The 26,451-nt window shown below is 41.9% G+C and overlaps 2 protein-coding genes across 7 annotated transcripts in view; one reads left to right on the top strand and one right to left on the bottom strand.

The window, feature by feature from the left end:
- phc3b (polyhomeotic homolog 3b) overlaps positions 1-9,768 on the bottom strand; it is a 29,714-nt gene extending 19,946 nt beyond the window's left edge. The window contains exon 1 of one of the 3 annotated variants that reach the window (XM_085171858.1): positions 8,787-9,768. The gene's annotated coding sequence lies outside the window, so the exon portion shown is untranslated. The remainder of the gene's footprint in view (positions 1-8,786) is intronic. The other 2 variants (XM_085171860.1, XM_085171859.1) reach the window with 2 other exon arrangements.
- A 5,506-nt stretch (positions 9,769-15,274) lies between these two features.
- LOC146511849 (uncharacterized) lies at positions 15,275-22,308 on the top strand. 4 transcript variants are annotated; one of them, XM_085171992.1, is made up of 5 exons: positions 15,275-15,917; positions 18,804-18,859; positions 18,953-19,036; positions 19,117-19,193; positions 21,735-22,308. In XM_085171992.1, the coding sequence occupies exons 1-5, from the start codon at positions 15,547-15,549 to the stop codon at positions 21,777-21,779; spliced, it is 633 nt and encodes a 210-aa protein (XP_085028118.1). In that variant the 5' UTR covers positions 15,275-15,546; the 3' UTR covers positions 21,780-22,308. The 4 variants fall into 4 exon arrangements, 3 of the variants coding, with proteins under 3 accessions (XP_085028118.1, XP_085028119.1, XP_085028115.1); XR_014875973.1 differs by having other exon boundaries at positions 15,279-15,917; positions 18,801-18,859; positions 19,117-21,609; positions 21,670-22,308; XM_085171989.1 differs by having other exon boundaries at positions 15,279-15,917; positions 18,801-18,859.
- Positions 22,309-26,451: the final 4,143 nt, after the last annotated feature.

The raw sequence follows: 26,451 nt of genomic DNA, 5'->3' as shown, positions 1-26,451 counted from the left end.
ATGCAAAACACACTAAAAGTTGTGCTAAAGGACAAACAAATTTGCCGGTTTGTCTCCAGGAAAACAAAAACACTGGCTGTCCAAAAGTAGAGTCTTTATTCTTATATTTAAATATGTTACTGAAAGAAAGATGGTCCGTGTGTTCTCCTGATTAACACAGAGATTCGAGCAGACACGTCCATGTACTTCTGATATTTTGTTAAGCAGCACATGCAAATGTGATGCTGCTGCTTAAAGCTGTAATTAGTAGCGTAATAAATGACTTTTAAAGCAGTATAAATACACCAATCAGCATGACACCAGGTGACGTGAATAACGCTGAGTCTTCATCATTGTACATCAGGGAGAAAGTGAACATTTGTGTGTGTGAAGCAGGAAAAAAGCGTGAAGATGTGAGTTTGACAAAAGGCCAAACTGTGACGCCTTCATCTCTGAAGCTGCAGGTCCTGTGGGGGTGTTCCCGGTCTGCAGGGTCAGTGGCTGTCAAAAAGTGGACCAGCAGGGAACCAGCGGCACGGTCATGAGCAGCCAAGGCTCATTGATGCCTGTGTGGTCTGATCCAACAGAGAGCTAATGTAGCTCAAAGTTCATGCAGGATCACACAGCATCACAGTTTGGTGCAGTCCAGTCAGGGCGCCCATGCCGACCTCATCCACCTCCAAAACCACCAACAATAGTCAGGTGAGCATCAGGACTGGACCACGAAGAAACAGAAGGTGTTCTGGTCTGAGGAGCCACGTTTCTTTTACATCACATAGATGGCCGGATGAGTGCGTTGCTTATCTGGGGAACACCTGCCGCCAGGATGCATTATGGGAAGGATGCAAGCCAGCAGAGGCAGCGTAATGCTTTAAGCAACGTTCTGCCCAAACATCGACACGTACCATCCTCCTAAGCACTGATGCAGGACATGTACACACTTTCACAGAAATGGTATTCCCTGATGACTGTGGCCTCTTTCAGCAGGAAAATGAGCCTGGCCACAAAGAGAGTGGTTCAGGGATGGTGTGAGGAGCACAGCAGTGAGTTTCTAAGGCCCCACCTCAGACGTTTAGAGGATCCTGATCCACAGCACACATTCAGGAGTCTAGAGGAGCGCGTGCCTTTACGGGTCAGGGTTGTTTTGGCAGCAAAAGGGGGACCAACACAATATTAGGACGGAATGCCTGAAATCTGAGTGTTAAGTAAAGCATTACTTTGTAACAAAGTAATGCATTTGTTACAAAGTTAGCATTACTTTGTTACAAAGTAATGCATTACTTTGTTACAAAGTAATGCTAACTTTGTAACAAAGTAAAGCATTTGTTACAAAGTAATGCATGTAATGCATTTGTTACAAAGTTAGCATTACTTTGTTACAAAGTAAAGAGAGTTTGAGTTCTGAGCGTAACACTGAAACAAACTGGGGAAGTAAAAACACAGAAAACTGCAGAAAATGATTAAAATAAGTGTTTAAAAAGTACTTTGAGTAAATAAAGCCGATGTTAAAGCATTAAATATACACGAGCACTCAAAACTGTCTTTAAAAATCGAGGCTGCTGACATTTTCTGAGTATAAATATTATAAAATTTGCTAAACAAAGGTTGTATAAAGTCCACTTAACTCTTTTTTTCTGCTTTGATATATTAAGTTCATGTGACTTTGTTCATGTTGACACTATTTCATTTTTTTAGGCCAGTTTTTAAAGTAAAGGCGACTCTGATTCACCTTTTTTGAATTTTTGGATGGAGTTGAAGTTCGCCCCTGAGGACCTGCTCATGCCTCTTTAAAGCCGAACGCTCGGCTGTGTGAAACACGACACCCTTAGTGTCAACTTCAGCTGTGTGTTTTGGATTTGAGCCACTGCAGCAGTTAATCTGAACCGCCGCTGCAAAACGAAAACAGAAAAGTGTCTCCTGATCTCCAAACCGCAATCTGTAATTATTGGATTATCTGACCGCAGATAAAACACCGTTAACTGATTCATTTCTGTCACTTTTAAGCCAAAAGTTCCAAATATCTTCTGGCTTGAACGACTCAAGTATGAAAATTTACTTCTTTTCTTTCTTATTTTTGACTTTTCTGACATTACATAGAAAAAAAAAACACCTGAGCAAACGGTCGACATGTTAATCAACAATGAAAGTAACCATGCTGCAGCTCATCTATCTGCAACTGATGCATCAGACCCAGGATCCGTGACGCTTTCACACCCAAAAAGAAAACAGGAACAAGAAAAACACCTTTTCACCAAGAAGATAAACAAAGTTTGTTTATTCTGTCGACGCTCAAACGTCCCAACACGTCTTCAAAAGAAGCAGACAAAAATTACCGGTTTGTTTTGCCTTATCCTTCCATCATAAATAAATAGCAGAGAAACGTCCTCCCACCAGCCGAGCCCTGAGTCCTCCACATGTCAGTGCAGCGAAACTGCATGCAAATGTTGCAAAACGGGAGTTTGCATATATTGAAATGATTTAAATGTAATTTTAGACGATGGCCTTGCCCAGTTTGCTTAAAGCCTTCTGGCTCTCATCCAAGGTTGAAATGCTCCTGTATGGAGTCGTTACAGGGCACAGGTGGGACACGTGCCCCCTCCACAGTTATTTAGAGCACAATTATCTCGTTTCAATGACAACATGAAAGGAGCAGAGGGAGGTGTATAACCACAAAGGAGCCGTGAGGGAAAAGGAGGAGGAGGACATCTGATATCACAACATTTACTCTGGTGATTTTAGTGGTCTGAGTGTTTCAGAAGCTGCTCATCTGCTGGGATTTGGCCACATGGCCTAATGTAAGGTTTACAGAGGAAAAGGGAAAAATTCAGCGAACACACTCTGTTGGGGGAAAATGGTTTGTTTATGTCAGAGGAGAATGAAAACTAAGTTATGCAGAAGAGCAGGTTTGAACGCACAGCAGGCCGAACCTTCAGCAGCAGAAGACCACAGCTGTCAGGTAAGAACAGGAAATGTGGACCAAAATCTTTGAGGGATGTTTGCAGCAACTTGTTGAATCTGGCTCACAAAGAATTAAGTGTACCTAATGAAATGGCTTATAGGTGCATATATCTATGGTTTCCTGCTGACAGCTGTTACCTTCCAGAGATTAAAATGAATGAATTCATCATCGATGTGAATATGTGACGCATTTCAGCTTCAAGTGAGGAGCAGCTGTATATTTAAACGAGTTTCCCATCATGAACTTCCGCAACTTTTCACAGTTTTTACAGGAACTGGCGTGTTGGTGTGGCAAGGAGAATGGGAAGTAGAGTGGAAATATATTTGTCAGTTTAGTTTTTGAACATTATTAGTTTTGACTTATTGCTATTTTCCTCTTTTACACACTACGATGTCTTGCAGTGAAGCCTGTGAAGATTTACTGCAGCTGAGAGACTTGAGACACATATTTAATAGGGGTGCAACGATACACAAAATTCACGGTTCGATATTTTTTGATACAAAACAATTTTCATGCCTTTTTAATTTGTCATTTATTAAAATTATAAATATATATTTTAACTCAAAAGTACAGTTTTTAAATGTAATGTTGCTGAAACAACAAAGGGATAAAAATAAATCTATCTGATGGAGGAATCACTCATCTTTGGAAAAGAGAGTTTATTACAGAGAAATGTCTCTTTCCAAAATAAAAGCTCTACTATACGCTTCTTCTGGGCTATATTCTCAGCAGCATATTAAACATATCAGGTCCCCATAAGGAGAATCATGTGCTGACGGCTGTCTAAATGACTCGGTAAAGTTTGTAGCATGCATGCTTGTTGTTTTTGTCTGCTTCCACTTGTCTTTGCACGAGGATGATGTCGGAGTAAATGTGCAGTCATATTCGTTGTGTTCCCACTAGTGCTGTCAGCGTTAATCTGAAATGACGTTAACGCCACAACACGGCAAATCTCCGTTAACGAGCTACCGCGGATCGCCCCGTGCGTGGGGCTGGATGGCCAACACGTTAACGAGCTAACCTGCTAACACACTAGTTCCCACCCATGTAATTGAGCATTGCGTGGCACATCCAACATACTCTTTTACTTTAGTCCATGACGCGCTTACCTTCAGGGTCATACGTCACATGAAAACCAAAATAGTTCCAAACGCCAGATCTGAATGAGGGTGGGGGAGGTTCAATTTGCCATGTTGCAACGAGCTTAGCTTCTGTTTTGCTAGCTTGCCCTGCGCTCAGTGAATCTGCGTTCGACTACTCCGCCTAGGCTGCACTGTCGAGCGCAGATCCACTGAGCGCTCAACACAGACAGCATCGTCAGAAGGAAAGTTGATAAAATAAATTTTTGTATTGTTCGATACATATGCGTACCGAACCGAAAGCACTGTATCGAACGGTTCAATATCGATACGAGTATCGTTGCACCCCTAATATTTAATACCCCAAATGCCATGAAATAGACTCATTTTTGGCCATAATCAGTTTTACATTAGAAGATTTCAGAACCTCTGCCACAGATAAAGGAGACGGCACAGAAATGATAAACACCCAAAGAGCCTTTGAAAAAGGTCATAAATGACCTCACCAGCTGGTGAAACAGGTCACTTCCTAAAACAAAACCAAAGTATTGATTCAGCAGAGATTATTTTAAATGACAGAAGTTGTTAATTATTTAGCAGAAGGTTGCATTGTTATTGTGCCGGATTTTTGAGTTTTGTTGCTGCTGTAAACGTCCCCAGAAAACGACTGAATCTCAAAGGTTCCCGCGGGAGGATCCACCTGGCTTCATTTATAGTCACATTACAGTCATTTGTAGTAACAAAAAAGGTGCTTTGAGCGCTCAGTTAGAGTAGATAAGTGCTAAAGAAAGCCACACCTGTGATAGCGGTTATACTCAGGTAACAAAACATGTCATATCTTACATAAATATGTACTTTTACCCACAGCAGGTCTCAAAATCCCAGAGCCACGTTTTCCGACCTTGATGTCTGTCACCGACTTTTAAAGCCAATCTTTCACATTTCCTATAAATGTGCTATAAAGTGGGCCACATATATGTTACAGAGCAGAGCACATGTTATGATCGCAGTTTAGCTGTGACTTTGTCAGCTTTGTTTTACTCAGTTCAATTGAAAAATGCAGAAAAAACTTTTTTTTTAAATTAGTCTTTTTATTAATTAGTCTTTTCTTTGTTTTTGTTTGCTGGTGGGATTTTTCCCCTTAAATAAAACACTGGAGTGTGCAGTAACACTGCTAAATTGACATTGTTGTTGTTGAATGCCCCCTCGGTTTCTCGTAGGTAACTTTTCATGCAGCAGGAGTGCAAACACTCTGCAAGTTTTTCTTACTTCCTTTACTGTCCGAAGTGTGGCCTGAAAAACCACAGAGGTCCCGGTGCGGTTCCAGGAGGACCCCAGCAAAACAAATAGCTTTCTATTAGTGTAACAAGAATGATAGTTTTATATTCATATTGTGCTGTTTTCCAGCTCTCTGGCTGGGAGCCCTTATTGTACCCGTGATGTTATTCCTAGTGTTCAGCACAGTAACTGTTAATAGTGCACAATTTAATCTTAAACCCAGCTTTAACACAGTTTTACTTGTTTTATATATTTCCACACATTAAAGACTGTTCCCCAGCCTCCAGCAGACACGTTTTGGGTTGTTGTTGTTGTTGTTTTACAGTTTTTAATTTTGTAACACTGAATTGTTTTTTCTCTGTAAGCCAGAGACACAGAGGGCTACGACACATAGGGGGTGAATGTGGAAGTAAACTGTGAGCTGGCAGTTAAGCAGAACGCAAACACCTCATTAGATGACAAGAACTGAAACTTGATTATTGTAAAGATAAGATTCTACCAGAAAAACAAATGTAGAAAATAAATAATTTCACAACTTAAAGATGACAAATGCACCTCTTTGTTTTCATACTTGGACTCTGCAGCACACAGCTGTGCTCAGATGTTCACAGTCATGAATTTCATGGTCATTTTAGGCGTTTGATGATTCTTTGAGCTGTTGTTTGGTGGAACATCTCTAAGGACTTTAAAAATAAGTTTGAATTTATTTCAGATTTTCTCTCATCTAAGAGGCTTAAATATATAATTAAATGTCTATTAGCTAGTTTTACTTTAACCAGGTGCTTCGGGTAAGCATCAGCAAGCTTCTGGCATAATTCCTGCTGCTCAAAATGACCACGACATTAACGTCCATAATGAGCGTCTTTCAATTTCAGAATAATCCTTCTTTGTCTCACCGTGGCCTTGGTGTGGTCCCTCAGTCAGCGCCTGTCTGAAATAAGTCGTTTTAGAAAAACAAAACATTTTAGCTCCTCCTTAAAGGGTTAAGGCTTTCTTCTGATTGGCTGTCCGTTGTCAGCACGGGGCAGGAGGGACTGCTCTGTGTGAGATGACTATATTAGAAATATCCTGTCTCTATTACATCATAAATATCTATTGTAGCCATAAAAAACAGTAAAAACAGAGTGCTTAGAGGAGCTTGAAGCTCGAGCTTTACATCGACTTGACCGTATTCAATCTGCACATCCACCTCGGGAACAGTAGTCATGTGAGAGGAAATAATGAGGAGGTCGGGTCCCCTATAAGGGGTTTGAATACTCCTTTAAGCGCAGCAGCAGCTGAGTTCTCTGGTAGACACAGAGTCCAGCAGCAGTTTTCTCTTCCTGCATTTAGCTGATGATTAAAATTCAGTCACCTCCCTTCATGTTCATGTTAATATTCACTTAAAGATGCACACTATTGTATTTATATTGATCACAGCTAGCTATAACATGACCAAGTTCCACCCGTGCTACTTCCTGACTGACTGATGGCTGTGAGGCCCACAAACCCGGCGTACATGGAAACATCTCTAATTCAAAGCAAGTCAAAGACTTGATATTAAGTCAGCTACTGGAAACAGTTAAAAATGAACTTATAAGAACAATATAAATCAACACATGCAGGAACAATAACATTTACTGCCAATAACAATGCAAAAGTGTCACATGGCTTTGTGCTTTCGTTTTGTTGTCCAGGTGTGGAAACCACAGGGGCCCCAGTGTGGGTCCATGAGGCCCCCTTTTTTCTTCTAGTGCAATAAATCCTGTGAAAACTGATCATGTTGAATGAAAATCTAACCTTTATTGGTTTATTTACCAGCACTATTCACAAAAAAAAAGTTTGTATTTGTATAACTAACAAGCCCGACCTAACAGAGGAATAAAAACATTTCACGAACAACTTTGTGCCACCTTTGCAAACACAACTCCATAACTAACAGGTTTGTCTACGTTTTTATTTTTTTATTTTGTTTTGCTGTTCAAAGTGTGTAAGTGTGTAGGAATCCCACAACACATCTACTAAACTACGTAAGAGTTTCTGTCAGATTTCTAAATTATTTCCTCTTGAGGTTTTAATTTTATCGATTCATCAGTGAGTTACGATGGACACTTTACGTGGTTTGCAATGTTATTAAGTTGTTATCCAAAAAAGTGGCACGAAGAACCACATGAGGAGGTCCAGGAGGTTCCCCTGTAAGATATTTATTTTCTAGCATCTGTACTCAATATAAACACAACATTAGGGCGACCGTGGCTCAGGGGGTTGGGAAGCGTATCTGTAACCGGAAGGTCGCCGGTTCGATCCCCGGGCTCTCTGTCCTGGTCATTGTGTCCTTGGGTAAGACACTTCACCTACTGGTGTTGGCCAGAGGGGCCGATGGCGCGATATGGCAGCCTCGCTTCTGTCAGTCTGCTCCAGGGCAGCTGTGGCTACAACTGTAGCTGCCTCCACCAGTGTGTGAATGTGAGAGTGAATGAATAGTGGAATTGTAAAGCGCTATATCAATCCAAACCATTATTATTATGGAATATATGAATTGAAAATCTGTTTTTTGTTGTCTGACCAACAGTACAGAACTCAAAGATTAATATCAAGACAATCAACTAAACCATCACCTTCAGCTGAAACCAACAAATTTCAGTCGCGTGTTTGAAGAATGATTTAAATGACTGATGTGATTAAGCTAAACTGACCAGCCAACAAGATTAAAAACCCTGTACCGTGGCCTGCTGAACCACAGGAGCCCCAGGATAAGTCCAGGAGGTCTCCCTGCAAAACATATTTCCTCGTAGATCACAATCTGCACTCTTGTGCACTCTGTTGTTTGGAAAATGGAAAGATATCATAAGACATGTAGATAATTTCTTCAGTCTGCTTCAGCCTCAAAAATCCATCAAGAACTCCCAGAACTTGGTTTAAAGTCTGTAAACTCCATGTTTTATTATATGAATCATCCAGAGCTCAGTTTACTTCTTTTATCAACTCAAACCCACAAATTTCTGCTTAAAATGACATGAATAACTCTGATATTACCCTGAAACCGATTAGTCTCCATTTAGAACCAGCGCGTGTAGTTTATCTGTGTACAGTGTGGACAGTATACACGAGGAGCCGCTGCTCATTGTTTGAAGTTCAAAAATGTGGAGATCAGGGCGCAATAAGGGCCGAGATCTTCTGGGAAGTCTGTTTTCTGGTTAAAATGGGAGCTGAGCGTGCGGCCAGAAGTAAGCTAAATTCACGCAAAACCACCACGCAGGCAGGTGCTCGTCCACGCACAGCGGGCAGATGCTGACATCTGGCCCGCAGCCTGTTAACTGAACGCGTCCGCCTCAGACGATGGTGGCGATAGCAACGAGTCACAGTGACAGTTAGGCCAGAGATCATACATGTGACTATAAAAAAGAAAAAGAAAGATGGAGACAGGCCTTCACAGGGGAGAAATCTCACGATAATAACATTTTGGAGAATTGTCATGTCCACGTTGCGCGTAAAGCGCTTCGCTCGCCTACCTGCTGAAATGCTCGACGTCCTGCAGGTTATTCCCGCTGCCGTCCATCCGAAAGTGGGCGCATGTTTGGAAAGTCCGTTGCTGTTATCTGATGAGCGGCTCTGGGCTTTTTCAGCAGGGTCGACAGGCTCGAATGGGCGTGTGTGAAGCTTCACTTCCTCGTCTGACAGCGCAGGGGCTGCTGAGAAGTGCGCGTCACCCTTCCCCAGACAATAATTTCCCCGACCTCACCTCTATGATTATCCGCCTTCTGCGCCCACCGAGAGCCAAAAACGCAAAGTTGCAGTGCAACACGGGCCCGTTTGTGATGTGCAGGGGCTCGTGTGTGTCTGTGTGTGTGTCGCACTTTGTTTAGGATTTCATCACATCCTGGGCTTTCCCTCGCCGTAAATCCGGCCTTCGCAGCGGTTATAGAGTCCGTCGTCCTCCGCTGTGCCACCACCGTCTCACCTCCCGGGTCTGCGGTGGGAATCAGTCCGGCTCGGGGGCACCGTGTAGCGGCTGCGAGGGGCCTGGTTAGTCCGCTGCTGGAGAAATGCAATGGAAGCGCAGTCGTTGCAGGGCGACAGATGCGAGACAGCACCACTCAGAGCTCAGGAGGACCGCAAAGACGCCGATACACAGCCGTGCATGCACGCTGCACACTGTAACACAGTTTATACCAGCGCAGCAGCGCGATGAGAGCAACACTGGGAGCAAAGACGCGATCAGAGACGTCACTGAGGGGCACGAGGTGCTGAAAATGCTGTGAATTCAACATTTCGCATTAGAAAAACTGCAGAACAGGTAAAGACGCATCAACTCTGTTACATCTGCTCATGCAGTCCGAGCTTTGTCGCTGATTTAATCCAGAATCCAGAATGTTCCCATCTGACCACCGCTGATATTTTCCTTTTTACGTTACCTTCAGTATTTTTTATGAAGCCATGCAAAAATACTGAAGGTACAGTTGTAATATTTTGCCTTCATATTATTAATATTTTCAGAGTTCATAGATTTGGGCTGAAATTTGGTGATTTTTAACTATTTAAAAACTGATGTAAAAACTGATCCTGTGACCCTCTGTGATCATTCAAGGATTTCAGAACCTGAACTTCTTTGATCCATATGTCCAAAACTCATATAAGGAACAGGCCTGTTTCACAGTCAGCTGTCCCACAAACTGTGACTACAGTCAATTCAATTCAATTCAATTCAGTTTTATTTATATAGCGCCAAATCACAACAAATGTCGCCTCAAGGCGCTTCATAGATACAGAGAAAAACCCAACAATCATATGACCCCCTATGAGCAGCACTTTGGCGACAGTGGGAAGGAAAAACTCCCTTTTAACAGGAAGAAACCTCCAGCAGAACCAGGCTCAGGGAGGGGCGGGGCCATCTGCTGTGATTGGTTGGGGTGAGAGAAGGAAGACAGGATAAAGACATGCTGTGGAAGAGAGACAGAGATTAATAACAGATATGATTCAATGCAGAGAGGTCTGTTAACACATAGTGAGTGAGAAAGGTGACTGGAAAGGAAAAACTCAATGCATCATGGGAATCCCCCGGCAGTCTACGTCTATTGCAGCATAACTAAGGGAGGATTCAGGGTCACCTGGTCCAGCCCTAACTATATGCTTTAGCAAAAAGGAAAGTTTTAAGCCTAATCTTAAAAGTAGAGATAGTGTTTGTCTCCTGAATCCAAACTGGAAGCTGGTTCCACAGAAGAGGGGCCTGAAAACTGAAGGCTCTCCCTCCCATTCTACTTTTAAATACTCTAGGAACAACAAGTAGGCCTGCAGAGCGAGAGCGAAGTGCTCTAATAGGGTGATATGGTACTACAAGGTCATTAAGATAAGATGGGGCCTGATTATTTAAGACCTTGTATGTGAGGAGCAGGATTTTGAATTCTGGATTTAACAGGAAGCCAAAACAGGAGAAATCTGCTCTCTCTTTCTAGTCCCTGTCAGGACTCTTGCTGCAGCATTTTGGATTAACTGAAGGCTTTTCAGTGAGTTTTTTGGACATCCTGATAATAATGAATTGCAGTCGTCCAGCCTGGAAGTAATAAATGCATGAAAGCCAACACTGTTTTGCAAACTTTGCTGCCTCAGTTGTTCTGTTTATATATTACTGTCCTCTGGGTGTAACAAGCAGCAGCTTTGTCAGTATGAAAGTTCACTTTATCAGAAAGTTTTGGCCCTGACATTAAAGAGTGTGCGAGTTAGCTGATGTCACAGCAACTTCCAGTTTTAGCAACGTTACTTCAAAAAAAACTCATCCAGCCCTAAAACGGCCTCGCATGCAAAGAAATGACTTCTGTGAATTTTCCACTTGAGACAAACCGAATCTCCCTGAATCATCACAGGCTTCACTGAGAGCCGTCGAGCTGCTGCGAAGGCTTCAGCACGACGGAGCGCCAGGATCACCGCCTCCTCCAGAGTGAGGTTGAGTCATCGTTGCAGAAGTGAGCAGGCACGAGTGCGTCTGCAGGCACGGCGAGGCATCGAGGGACAACAGGGAAGCCTCAAAGTTCAAGGACAGACCGGAAATCTGCAGGAAGTTGAAGGGGTAGCAGAGGGTTGGTGCACAGGTATTTTCTCTGATGAAGCCAACTTCTGACTGTTCTGGAAATCTGGAAAAATCATTTGTCTGTGGAAAATCCTAAGATTTGTGAGGCACGTTTACAGGTGTGCTAGCCTGCCTCAAGTTTTTGTGTCATGTCCTGCTTAACCTTTTGCTCTTATCCAGTAATTTTTCTAATGACCTTCCTCTGTTGTGGACATTCCTCAGTCCAAACCTTCTGTTACTTCAATTCGTTATCATAAATTGTTATCACAGTAGCTACCAGCTATCCGAGGAATCCTCACCTGCAGTGTACCTGCCTGCCCGCTTTCCACAGCTCCTTCTCCCAGTCTCCTCTGGATTCCTCCGACCAGTCAGGACATCCTCCACAGCCTCTAGATAAAGACCAGCTCCACTTCTTCTTGGAACTAAGTTTGACTCTGGACCCCCTCTGGCTGAAACCTTCCTGTAATCAGAGAGTTACCTGCACAATCTCCTTGTTACGGCCCTAGCAGGGCCGCCTCCTGAAGTTGTCTGTGTGGGCGTGTCCGACCATCTCTCCTGCCTTACTTGCCACCTTTCCCTTTTACACAGCTGACTCTCGTCAGTAATTAAAGAGATTTAAGCCCAGGGAAAGTTGAGCTCTGGGCCATGTGCCATGTGAGTGGTTGCAGCTAGTGAGCTGTGTTTTTGTGGTTTTCAGCTAGTGAGCTGCGTGTCTGTGTTTGCAGCTAGTGAGCTGCACTCTTGACTTACTTTGTGCTTTATTGACTAACATTTGAGTTTTGTTTATTTCTTCAAATGGTGATAGCGGCTTGTCCGTCTCTTTTAGTTAGTTTTAATAGAAACTTTAATACAACTCTTTAATTTAACCCTTATGCCTTCTTGTCTCCTTTTTCTGACCCGGACACTTTTTGTTACTTCCCCCTCACCGCCTAGACCCCTCAGGGGAACGTAACAAGTGGGGGCTCGTCCGGGATTTGAACCCGGGACCTCTCGCAAAATAATACCCCTCACCGCCTAGACCCCTCAGGGGAACGTAACACTCCTGCTGCTGTTTCCAGTGTCGTTAGCTTCTAAAAACTTGTTAAATAAACCTTTTAGAACTGTTGCTACACTGTTAGAAAAAACATCCTAAAAAAACAGTAATATTCCGGCAGCTGGGGCGCCAAAATAATACCAGAAAATAACAGAAAATACGGTTATTTCCAGTAATGAAAATACAATTTGTTGCCCTAATTTTTCATGGGATTCTGCCTTTTTCAAGTGCTTTTAAACATTAAATTAGGAACAATTTAATGTGATTAAACAATGAATTTACCTATAAACAAGGTCAATGAATGCAGCAATATGAATAATAATACTTAAATGTACAGAAATATACAGTTAGTTTAAATAACAATGGATTGCATTCATATAGCGCTTTATAATTCCCCTCTGGCCATCACCAGTGGGTGAAGTGTCTTGCCCAAGGACACAACACCGAGAGTGTCCGAGCCGGGGGTCGAACCGGCAACCTTCCAATTACAAGGCAAACTGCCAACTCTTGAGCCACGATCGCCCTAAATAACAATGTTAATAATAATTATTTGACGTAGAAAAAGTTTATACGAATCATTTCATATATTTTTCCATAGCATTACATTTGAATTTAACAGTTCAATCTTTCAAATAACGGACAAATATTTGTGAAATCATGACACATTTGGGAATCTAAATATGCTCATGTACAGACAAATACATTTAAAAAACAAGAAATTATGTTTTATTACATTACAGTGATTTTACGTTAATTTACATTTGAAATGTGAAATCACAGTCTATTGGTGTAAATTTAATGATATTCTAGAAGAACAGTACAAAACTGTAAAATACTTTTATATTAGGATTTTTTTTACAGTGTAGTTTCTTTCAGGCCACTCATTTGGTCATTGTGGCATTTAGGACTTCCAGAAGCTGATGTCCTGCAGCCACAGAGAAGAAGTGTGAACACTGTAAACACCAACTCTCTGCACAGAGTTCATTTAACTGCTCTTTACTAAAGAATGTGAGTTTTGTGTCTGCAACAAAGACGTTTGGCCTTGATATGATCAAGATGTACACAACTTCTGATCTACTACTGCTCTACAACATTTTTAATGAGCTATAATAAGGAAGAAGAAAGTAGAACAGTAATAACTTACACAGCCTGCCATCTGATGTTTTTAATGCGTCAAGTTCAAAGTCAAGATTAAGACTTCCTGTTCACAGGATTCACCTTTGACCTTTTTGTCAAGTTCACAAAAGCATCAGATTCAGAACTTCAGTTTGGCTTCATTTGAATGTGTGTTTGCAAGTTTAACCAAATACCTTTCAGCCGTTTGACCATCAGCTAACTTCTTCTTCTTGTACAGTAAATGAGTCATGTTCACGGACTCCGACTTCCTCAGAATTAGCAGGAAGCTCTGTGAAGCATGACGAACTCAGATTCACTCAGAAAAAGACGACGTTTTCCTGTTTGCCTTATTTTCTGGACATTTTAACGACGCAGGAATCCATCCCACATCAGGCCGAGGAGAGGATTTATGACAGCAGCTGGAATCTGTGCAGAGTGCAAAACAAACAGCTCCACAGCTGAAGGATAGCTGCACCGCCATTCACACACAACCTTACACCACTACAGTTAACCCTGCAGCGGCTGGTGGACGAGATCGTGAGTTGGACCAGTCGTATGAACTCAGCACATTTACTGAAGTACAGTTTAAAGTCCGCTACACTCTGGATACAGCTGCTTTCTCCTTCATGCCATTGATTTGAAAGCTTTAGTTGCTTCTTATCTGCTAATATACGCTCACAGGATCATTATGTGCACCTTTCTGCTACCAGGGTTGGACCCTGCTTTCATAGCAGCAGCCATGAGGAGATGGTACTGTGGTTATAAACAGACGGACACAGTCAGCAGCAGCTCAGGTGGGCTGTGGTGTTTAAATGCTCAGCTGAGGGGGCCGAAGTGTGCTTTCCCAACAGGCGCCCAAGAGTTTCAGTGGCTCACCCACGACATGCACTCCTTTAGCCACAGATGTTGGAGTCACTGACAGACACTTTTCATGAAGCACACAGGAGGACAGAAACTGTTCACAGTGATAAAATCACTCTGGACGGAGGGATCCACGGTAATCCTGATCAGATATTTAGCTGTCTGCATTTCTTCAGCCGGGAAAAAAACTTCCCAGTGACTCTGCGTGTCCTGTAAGCTCCCAGTGTGTGTGGTCATGTGACCTGGGAGCGTCGCGTGTCAGTAATCGGATGATGGACCTGACAACAAATACTCTGCTGCGTCACTGACTTTAATCCGCACCTGCCTCGAGCGAAAGCAGAAAGGGAGTAAAACCGGAAATCCATCCAGATTTCAAAATAAAACGAAAAACTGTAACTTATTTTTTGACATTTTGCTTCTTGATGATATTTATTATGCTGGAGGAGAGAAAAAAGGCAAAAATAAAACAGATGCAGCAGTTTGCAAAACCCTGTTTAAGCAACCTATAATAAAACACATCAGTATCCCTCTGACATGTTACAAATGCAGACACACCTGTTTCTTTAAACTACAAATCAAGAATGTTTCTTAAATACATTTTCAACATTTATTTGAGAAGCTCAACTTTGTAAATTGCCCTGTATGTCTATTAATTTTATGTGACTTGCTTATTCGGCGTCTTCTACTTGGAACCTTTTATTTTATCTTTAAAGCAGCAGATTTTGTAGAATATATCTGATAAATCTGATCAAGAATAGCTCAAAGTCCTGAATAGATAATAATCTGATTTGAAGGCACCGAATTTTACTTTCTGTAATTAGCAACAGCCCTGTGCAATCTTCATTTTTACTCGTTTATTTTCAGTCACTTTCTGTTATTTATGCCATGAAATAAATAAAATATATCTTGTATATGTAAAAGAGATTTTATTATTTAGACTTCTTTTCTCTCCCGTTAGGAGCGTTTTTGCGGCGCTTTTATTTTGAAAGAACGAACTAGAATTTTTCCTGCAGTCTGTCAGCCTTGACTCGGGGGTTGCTAAGGCATGCGCGCCATAGCAACTGGCTCACCAGTGAAGGAAAAGTTGAGATTTTAATGTTCGTGTTGTTTAAACACACGAGGAAGAAGAAAAGGATGATGATGAAGGGTCCCTTCCAACCTTCGAGACCGGATACAGAAACATCCCAATGAGGTAAAAATGCCAGGAACGAAAGTCATCAAGCCTAAACCAGTCGATACAACGAGGAAAACCCAGGAGAGACCCAAAGCGGCCAAAGAGGCGCAGAGTGAGCTCCGAGTCCCCGCTGTGCGCAAAAGCCGCGCCTCCAGCTGTCCGAGAAACCCGCAGCCTGAGCGGTGCCAAAGACCGACCGGCGGGCCGCAGGGGTCACCCTCCAAACCAGGGAGCGAGAGGAGAACCAGGTCCACCTCCACTGCCCCCAAACCTCCACAGAACTGCTCCACAGCGAACCGGGACTGCAGGAGGGCCAATCATGCCGCCGTGGAGCCCAAATATCAAAGAGAGGAGCGGACAGTGCGAGCGGAGGCCAAGTACGCAACAAGCCACAGGTGAGACACGTCAGAGGGGCCTCGTGGACAACCAGACCACGTGAATCCATCTGTAACGCCACTCACAAACAGCAGTGAAGGGAGAAACACCTTTATCATTATACTGTAATACCCATCACAGCATCTAAGATAAAGTCAAACACAACAAACACAGATAGAAGTAGCTCAGTAAAATTAAATAGACTACAATAAAGACAAATGAAACACAATTTAAAATATCCTCCTGACTGTAGTAAAAACAGCACAGGAAAAATGTTTTTATGCTCAAAATAATGTTCAATGCCTCCACAGAGCGATGCTGCAGGTTTACACATAGACTGTATAGAAAAGATGTAAGCAGGCACTTCCAAACATCATGTTTGGAGTGAAGTTAAAGCCGAAACAAGAAGCAGCTGGTTGTGCGTCTGTGACATCACCAACGCTCACAGAAAAGCCGCATCAGAAACTGTAAAAATCAAAAAATGTATTTGATATTTTAGCGTCTCCTATTAAAAACATTAATAAAATTATTTACCGTGCAGGAAGCGACAGGAAGTTGGGACGCCTGATTTTTTTCTTTTATTATATTTGAAGCTGTTGGACTTTTGAGAAACAAACATATTTGTAATAGAAATGCGTAAACACTGATATCAGCCAAATAGCAAAATACTTATCACTCATTAAAAGTCAGATGATGGTCTGAACCAAACAAAAGCAGATTATTTGTGAGGTAATTGTGTTTATTTATGCTTTAAGAGACAACAGCAACACAGCCCACAGATCCAGTTCAGTGTAAATGAAGCAGGAAGTTATCCATCGAGGCTTCTCTCTGCTGTAAAGCTGGACGTGGCGGTCAGCGACTCGCTGTGAGAGCCCTCAGTGGAGATTATCTCGTCACACTGAGCGATGCTGTAAATTTAATAGAAATATGTCAGGATGGCTCCATCCTCCATCTGTAGCGCAGCTGTGCCAAACATGTTGTATTTAACTGCTTCACACTGAGACTCTGAAGGCAGGAAGTATCATTTCTGTTACCTCGACGACTTCTCTCGCATCTATGGTGGGCGGGACTAAGATGGGGTCAAAACTGAGACTTGAGGAGGAGGGACTGTGAATGATGTGATATGAGTGAATTCATATTGTTTTGTTTTTAATGCCATTTTTTCTGTTTTTTGACTGTTTCATGTTAAAGATAGAAACATAGATTTTTAGAGATATCTGCTGTCTTTGCAAAAACATTTGGATGTTTGCATAACTTTTGTTTAACAGTTCTACTTTTTCTTTTTTTAAATTCTGAGATAGTAGAAATAATTTAGTATGAATCTGGAAGTTTTTATTTATTGAATCAGGACAATTCATCTCCCCTCAGATTTAAAATAGCTGCTTGTGTACGCTGAATGTTTGAGTCTCTCTCTCCGAGGTGCAGGTCAGTGTTTGGAGGGGGAGACGTTCACGTGTAGTCCTGCAGTGTAAAGTTTCACGTAGCCATCTGGTGCAGCAGGTTAATCCCTGCATGTTTTACCACCAACTGGCACGACAGTGCTGCAGGTGAGCTGCTGCATGTCAGAGTCGCAGCAGCGCGCAGTGTCAGATTTGGGGTTTAGATTTGAAGCACAAAGAAGACTCGAGTTGTTCAAATATGCTTTTTTTACACCTGGCAGGCTCCCGGAAACGTTCCCGACATCTCCACAGGAGTTTGTTGCTTTTCTCTCTGGATTAAAAAAAATTGTTACATCTTTTTCTCCCATCAGTTTAAATAAAACAGCTTCTAATCCAAGGTAACACCTCATTTGTAGGGTCTTCCTCCCGCTGTTTTCCAGCTGCGCACCACATCTGTGCATCTTTGATTGTAGCACCTCCTGCAGCCTCCTCTGGCTCCTCATTTCTCTTTCCTTTAGAGGCAATTTAGGAATTTTAGGAAAAAATCCATCAAGACAGCGTACAGAGAGAGCAGGACACAGAGAGGAAGGAAATGAGCTTCCTCAGGTTAGAGCTGCAGCTGATGTTTTATGGATTCTTTTTGATTATTTAATCCTTTATTTGAACAGGTTGTCTCATTGGGATCACTTCAGTCGGGTGTTTGCTTTTAGTTTCAGCTCTACTTCTGCTCTTGGTTTCACTTTGACTTATGTTCTGTTCGCGCCTCCGTTGTGTTTCCGTGTCTGGCTGTTTGTCTCTTTGTGTTGAATCACTCATGTTTTTTCCTGTTGTTGTTGCTCTTCCTGTTTTAATTTGGCGGGTAATGTCCTTTGTCTCTATAGGTTAGTTTAACCTCCCACACCGTCCTTCTCTTACTCATCCCCTCGTTATCCTGTGTTTGTAGAAACCGTCTCAGTGTCCTCTTGTCCTTTGTTGACTCGTCCCTTGTGGTTGTGTGTCTCCTCGCCCTCAGGTCCTAGAGTCTGTCAGATCAAAGCTACGTTTTACCTTCACTCCTGAATTTGGGTCCATATCCTGCACATGATAGAAATGTGTGCACAAATACATAAATGCACCTTAAAATATTCCAGTGAAATGATGAAATATGAGTTTAAATGTAATCAAAGCTCAGAGAATAATTTCACAAATAAAAATCATGCTGTGCTGCTTATTTCTGAGCATGAAGGCTGACAGAACTCGAGCCTTCATGCTCGGCCTGGTTGTGGCTGCGACGACATAAACAACCTGACCACAATCCAGCGCAGCCAGAAGTGTGGCGTGAAACCGCCCATCCATCAGAAGAGAAGCAGATTTGTTTCTGTGGTTTTTATCAGAGTTTATGTTTGATAACAGATTTATAAAATGTTATTACTTGATCAGCAGATTAGAGATCCAGTTTTTCTTCTCATATTCTGCGTTTGTGTTTAAAAAGTCGTGGAAAGTGAAGTAAAGAGCGTAAACCACAGCTTGTGTTTCCTGTTCCAGTAGCAAAGCTTTCACCGTCATCCCCCCAAATCCCAAGAAGAGAAGAGAGATCCAGAAAAGTGAGTCGTATTTCCTCAGCGTTGTCTCACAGCTGTTTAAATCGTCATTTTCGCTGTTGATAATTGTTTTGTGACGTCTGATTGGCCGAGCAGAGGCGGAGGCGGAGCTCGCCGCTTTAGAGGAGCTGCGTCTGAGCCGAGCGATGGCGTACGTTTCCATCAACCCCAGCAGTGTTGGTGAGGAGGCGGAGCCTGCGGATCTAATTGTTATGTTTAAAGTTGTTTTTTTCGCTGACTGTTTGTTTGTGCGCTGACAGGCGGCTGCATGAGTCTGGAGGAAGTACGCTCGAAGCAGCAGCAGGAAATGATGCTGGCAAAGAAGAAGCAGAAACCGGTCTGACGGCTGATTGTCTTATTTGTTTGTCATGTTGAGCAGCTGGCCCATCCCACGTGTGATTCAAAGGCTCCGCCTTCTCACAAAACAGGAAACTTCCTGAAACGCAGAGAAGAAAAGCAAACTAAAACATTCAAGTTAAACTACTTGCTGATCCGCTTCAAGTCTAATAAAAGCTTTGATGTGGATTTGCAAAGTAGTCAAAGCTCATGTTTAACTGGAAACAACAGCAGTAAAGCACATTATACTCAGAAAGGCTCGGCTTCCCAGTTTACTTACAGAAACCAAGTCCTGGGACTAAGCCTGCGATCAGAGAGCAAACGACTCTGCTGACACTGAGACGTCTGTAAGATGTGATCTCAACGATCTTTAAAATGATTTTGTTTTTTAATCTGTTGTTCTTTTGACTTCAACACCAGTAGGGATGGGTATCGTTTAGGTTTTATCCGATACCGGTGCCAAAACGGTGCTTAAACGGTGCTTAAAGAATGGAGGACTCAAAATTGGTCCAAAACCTCTCATGTTCAGCTGTTTTTTTGTAAAAAGATAACAATGTTAGCCTTTTCTGCAGCTATGGGGCATATATGGTATCACTCTTGGCTGGAAGCAGCTTAAACAATGGAAAAAACACAAACTTTGTCCAAAAACCTCTCATGTTTAACTGTTTTCCACTTTTTCTTTGGTCATTTTAGCCTTTTTGTCCAGGGTGAAGGGAGTATCTGCCATCAAACAAGAAGACAGCCGCATGTAGCTATGATGGTGTTTGCTAGTTCACCTTACATGCATTAATGTAATAACGTGGTTAGCCTACTCAACGTGAATTACACACGAACAACATTAAGCTACTCACGCAGAGAAGAACGGCTGCTGCTGCATCATCATCATCATCATTTCTGCTACACTGGCAGGGCTAGGGGCCAGGACTCTCCTCTTCGGGTTTTTGGGGGATGTTGCTAACTCCGGGTCGATAACAGGCACCACACCCACAGTAGATGTGCTCGGTGTGAGGTCTCGCAGCAAGCTATCAAATACGGCGCATTTCTCGGCTTTTAAAAAAAACGCTATGCGTCGCCAGGTGTTTCATTGGATTTGAGGTGTTACTTCCTTTGACAGTATCACAGTATCAGCTTAAAGCACTTGTTGCAGCTGCTGAGTTTGCATATTTTGCTGTGAAGTACAGCCAGACTTTGACCGCTTCGCCTTGGGCATTTTTAATCTGTAGCTCTGCTCTAAAAGAACGTACGTACCTGGACCCGCCTACTATCCTTGGAAACTAAAATGATTGGCTAGAATCTAAAGTGTATCACAGCTCAGGAAAAAAAAAGCACCGAAATGTGCGCTGCTTTTCGGTCTGGTTACTACCGTTTATGTCAGAAGATACCGGTACCCATCCCTCGACACCAGTAACGTGTTTAAAAGTGTGAACAAACGCTCCCTGATTGATACACTCGCTCATTTTATCAGCTTAGACGTCTGTTTGCCTTCAGAGCTGCTTCAGTTCTTTGTAGCACAGATTTAACAATGAGAAGGAAACATCCATCTGTCCTTATTGACATGAAAGCATCACACAGATTTGTTATCTGGACGTCCATGATGTGAATCTCCTGCTCAGTCTGCAGTCTAGTCCAGGTTACAGGCAAGAAACCAGTTTTTAGAGGTGATCTGAGCTTTGTGACGTGGTGCATTATCCTGCGGGAAGACGAGTAGACTGAGTCGTACGGGGATGGACAAGGTTAGCATCTGGTAAGCTGCTTCAACGTTCAACGTGTTGAGCATCCAAAGATGCTCCTCTGCAGACCTGCAGAGTGATTGTTTGAGTTACTATCATGGCATCTTCACCCAGAGAACCCAGATGGTTTGTTGGACCATCGTTCTCAGTAAACCTCAGCGATGGTTGTATGGCAGGGGTATCCAACTCCAGGCCTCAAGGGCCGGTGTCCTGCAGGTTTTAGATGTGTCCGTGATCCAACAGAGGTGATTTAAATGGCTAAATTACCTCCTCAACATGTCTTGAAGTTCTCCAGAGTCCTGGTAATGAACTAATCATTTGATTCAGGTGTGTTGATCCAGGGATCTCTAAAATATGCAGGACACCGGCCCTTGAGGCCTGGAGTTGGACACCCCTGTTGTATGGGAAGATCTTTCTTCCTCGTTCTGATGCTCAGTTTGAATTTAAATCCACTGAAGTTCTCGTGTGATTGGCAACAAGCAGTTGAGTGGAAATAAACACTGAGCTGCCACCTAATGAAGCAGTGAGTGTAGTTAATTATCATCTGCGCTTCATAATATCATTAAAATACTTTGACGATTCTCTGTTGGTGGAGCTCGCTCAGAGATCAGAAACACTTCTGAAAACTGTCGTCAGTGAACGCAGCTCTGTGCTGCTTCCACCAAAGTTAAAACTCCGCCTGAGCTCGTTTAAACTCTGAGCATCCAGCAGGTCATTATCTGTTGTTATATCGATCACAGCAAACAGCAGCGGACTGAAGATTTCAGAGAGAAAATACTTTATGTGTTACTTTTCTCTCGATGTCGTTTCAGATGAAGAAGCCGGTGTTGGAGGAAACGTCCGTCCTGACGAGCTGAGCGTCTCCTCCTGCCTCGACTCCTCGCTGCAGCTGAAACATACAAATCACATATTCAAGGAGCAAACTTTAAATAAGCATTTTTAGTGAAGTATTTACAGATGAACAAACAAATGTCAGAGCTCACGTATGTCATTGTTGTTGTCATGTAGTGGTTGTTTCAAAGTTCTGTGAGTAGCTTCGTGGTACGTACTTTTTATCCAAGTTTAAATAGGAAATAACTTTATTAACAGGTCGATGATTCAAACGTCTTCCTCCGAGGTTTCAGCCATCACGTCAGTAACATCAGGGGAATCTTATATGTGCAGCTCAAACTATGCAACCATCTCTGGCCTGAATGTGATAAACATAAACAGTTGTGTGCTAACACACAGAGAGAAGCTGGTTCACTGCTCACAGCTACTCCAGTCTTTCACCTGTTCAATGTGTTTGGTTAGATTTATTTTTCTATGTAGGATTTTGATGTATTTTCTTTACCTTTGTTTTTATTTTGTTTGAAGTTTTCATTAAATCTGCAGCCACGTGTCCAACAGACCGAGTCCGTGTGTTCAAGCTGCAAGTTTGCTGCAACAAGCAGACTCAGGTAACACTTCTGACCGACTGTGAGGTGTGGCCTGTGAACGCATCACGCCACTCTCCACTCTTACGTAATTCAAACACAACAGAGCAGAACTGACATAGACGGGCTGTGGCCACACCGCAGCACAGAGGACAGGCATCATTTATTGGTGACGCAATAACAATAAAAATATGTTCACTTAATATTTACAATAAATGTTAAAGCAGCTAGTTTCTCTCTGTATCACAGCTCAGTGTGCAAAGCAGCGCTCGTGCGCTTTGACATTTAGAAAAACTCATCTTCAAGATGCAGATCGTAAAGTTTATTCCACGACTCTGAAACTGCCTCCAATGACATTTCAGAGGTAGGACCGGGAATGCCTCACCTACGAGGTGTTCGAGGCATGTCCGGATTTCTGATTTCTACCCACAGGAGAGGTCGTAGGGCTTTGGTGCTTTGTGGATCAGGCAGCGGTCTGAATCTGACCAGTGCTGATTTCTATTTAGAATTTTTTAACTCTTTTATAAACAAACAGTTTGAGTTACCTGCAGCCCAGCTGCAGTAGAAACCTCCAACATCTGGCTGCTATAGAAACATAAAAAACTCAAATTGTCAGGTAGATGATGCAAGCTTGGAGAAGACACACACAACACCACCTGGAGGTGAGAGGGAGATTGTTTCTTTAGATTTTGTAAAACTTTATATATCTGTGTATGCACACATGTGAAGAATCAGTGACGCCTGAAGCTTTAATTTACCTCCTGCGTCTCAGGATTTACTGATAAAAGTGAAGCAGGAGCATCAGCGGACATGGTCGGGGAGGATTCACCTTCCCTTTGATGAGGATGCTTCCTTGCTAGAATCCAAGCTTGTGTTTCCTCCCATGCCAGCAGAGGTCGTGTTCTGGCTGTTTCAGAGGCTGTGGCGGAGCACAGGGTGGGTAAACGGTGACTGACCACCACACTGCACACAGAGGAAAGGTGACTGGAGAGCATTCAGCTTCCAGTAGGAAAACACCATCATGAAGAAGCACAGACACAGTGAACCTGAGGACTGTGGTTATTTTTATAATGTTTCATTAATGAGTCAAATGCAAGTCAGAGGAGCCCTTTGAATTCTTTGCATAACCTTCACATACACACATTAACGGGCAGGAAGCTAAATGTCAGCATTATTCTTCTGTATCACGAATGCATAATTAAAATGTGTCATATGGCAACTAAAACCCACCTTTGCGCATGCGTGACAGCTGTAGGGAAGCAGCTGTAATTGTTTTGTGAGGCCATGATTGTAGTCCTTATAGGGAGGCGACTTTGTGGAGCAGGTGCGGCATTCAGGGGATCCGGGGAAGCTCAGACATTTCAGTGTTAGAATGTTTTTGTTTGTGTTTGTTTTTCCAGTGTTAAAAAATTCAAATTTCTGGTCATTTAATGAGAAAATATAAGAAATGTAATTAAAGTAAAAACTATTATATAAAGACAAAAAAACAATATGAACTTTAAACCAATAAAATCTTTGTAAACTTGATTTTTGGATAAAAACACCAGAGTTTCAAACGGGTTTTTATCAGATTTGAATGATAAGCCTACACATGCATGTTTGAAGTCATTTAGGGTTTGGATCTTCGTTATATTTGAGCCACATGCTGAACAAACTGCAAATAAAGTATCGTACGTGTATTTTAGCACTCGCAGCTCTGCTGTCTTCTCTGTGTTTTCTGCTGCAGAGCACAGATTAATGTTTAATTTGAAAAAAGACTCAATGTTAAGCTTAACCAGGCTGACAGCAGCCTGGTGGATAACTTTATTCTTTGTTTGTTCTTTTGCATGTTACAGAGCCTGCACAAAATCACTGATCACACAACAGGGAAATGCCTTGTACCAGATTTAGCTGCTAGCTAATCTCCATCTGTAATCTCTTTGGCAGGTATGCACCATATTGACTAAGCTATAAAATACAAAAACACAGCCAAGATACAAGCTGTGGGAACAGTAGTATAAATCAAACATGCATGCAAAAAAGGTTTTAAAAACCCAAAACATTGTAAAATCATGTGTATATGTGACCGGTGTGTTCCTGCGTTGTTAGAATTAGAATTCAACTTTATTGTCATTGCACACGTTACAAGTACAAGGCAACAAAATGCAGTTTGCATCCATCCAGAAAGTGCTTTGGCAGTAATATAGATATATTACAAAATATGGATCTATAGGTATGTTACAATGTACACGGTATGAAGGTTTGTTATGTTGTGTCTGACAATGAAAGGTAAAAAGAAACAAAGACGAGCAAGTCATTAACCTGCTTGCTCCAGCTCCTGTAACCAAATACAAACAGCAGGAAAGAGGGTTAGCTCCACCCACCACAACCTCCAAGCTAGCAAGAATTATCTATTCATGCTAGCACTGACTGTGCCTATAACACATATGCACGTGTACTACACATTTACACAGTGACGACAATAATAGAACTAAAAACACAATCAGAAACATCAGGGTGGCTAAACATACTGTATATGTGTGTTGTACAGTGTTGGAAAAGAAAGGACACCAACCGCTCCCACAGGGGAATTGTAGGAAAGGGGGGAGGCCAAAGGGGTACACAGTATTTATAGGGTTGCACCAAAGAAGAAGAAGAAAAGGGTGAGGAGGGTCTCTAACTGAAGTTCAGCATAAACTCAAATCAGTTGTCTCTTTACATTAAACACAGTTATTTACAATAAGTAACATTAATAGACTGTAAACACAAAGTCTGAGCAAGTTCTGGTTCTCAGAACAGGCTTATTGAGGATTTCATTAAATTTAAACAATGCATATTCAGTTATGTCATTTTGTGTCATTTGTTCTGGCTGTTTAATGAATGAATTAAAGTAATAAATTAACAAGAGTATTACATCAAATCAATGAAGGGTCTTTAACAAACGATTTGTAATCTTTGATATTGTTGAAAAAGACCTGACCTGCGATTGACCTCTGTTCTGTTTTTATTGTTATGGGTTTTATAAAGATGACGATATCTCCTGAAATACACCGACCTGGTGAATAGTTTAGGTTTTATTCTTTGTTTGTTCTTTTCTTGACTTTATTCTTAGTAAGTAAATGTTATTTACATAATAAATTTAAATTAATGTACTTTATATTAAATAGAGAGAGAAAAACAGAATGTTTCTACACACACGCTGCTGGGCTATGCTGGAGATTTTGGTATTGATATGATACCAAATAAATACAGAGCCAGTATTGCTGATTACTGATTTATTTAACACAAATGAACACAATTCAGTGCATGAATGCTGAACTTAAAGGACAGAAACAAAGTATGGACCAGCATGGTATCAATACTTGCATTAAAAAATACACAACAACAAACTGTCCATGAGTCACAGTTTCAGAGATCAGCAGGTGGTAAATGTTTGACAAAACAGATGTTCAGCCTGTAACGAGCTTGTTTTCCCCACATCTTTGGGGAATGTTAGAGTTAGAACAAAGTGTTCTCAACCTCAGCAACTATTTGTTTGTCAAATTTAAAATTGGTTAAAAGTAGTTAGCAGCATTGGCTTGCAGCAAGAGGGTCCTGGGTTTGAGTTCACCCGGCTAACTGACTGGAAGGATGAATGTTCAACAAAAACAACAACAACAACAACAACAACAACAACAACAGTCCCCCAACATAGATCCTTGTGGAACTCCAGATGTTATAACTGCAGATACAGAGAAGTATTTCACAATTTAACTAGTATTTCATACCAAACCACTGATACACATCTATCCAAATAATCAGGGGGTAAATCATAAGCTTTTCAACTTTACTGTCAGTATTTGGATTTTATTTAGACTGTATTATTAGTATTTCATCTGGAATAGTATTTTCACTTCATTTTGGAATATTCTGGAAAAAAAACCTTCCAATATTATTTTCACATTGTTATTTATGACGTATTTCTTCAGTTACAGAAAAAAATGCCAGGCAGAGTTAAGTTAAAAATGTAAGTTATTACTTTAAACTTTCAGTTCAAGTTCAACTTCGAGTTCAACTTTGAGTCGGTTAGTTGACATTTTGACTAACCTCTGTCTGGCATGTTTTTTTTTCCAGTGGCAGAAACAAACGTCCGTAT

Source organism: Neolamprologus multifasciatus, chromosome 9 (genome assembly GCF_963576455.1).
Source record: "Neolamprologus multifasciatus chromosome 9, fNeoMul1.2, whole genome shotgun sequence".
In the NCBI taxonomy this organism is placed as follows: Eukaryota; Metazoa; Chordata; class Actinopteri; order Cichliformes; family Cichlidae; genus Neolamprologus; species Neolamprologus multifasciatus.
Note: the sequence above shows the minus strand (reverse complement) of the source record. Positions and strands in the feature narration are given on the sequence as shown.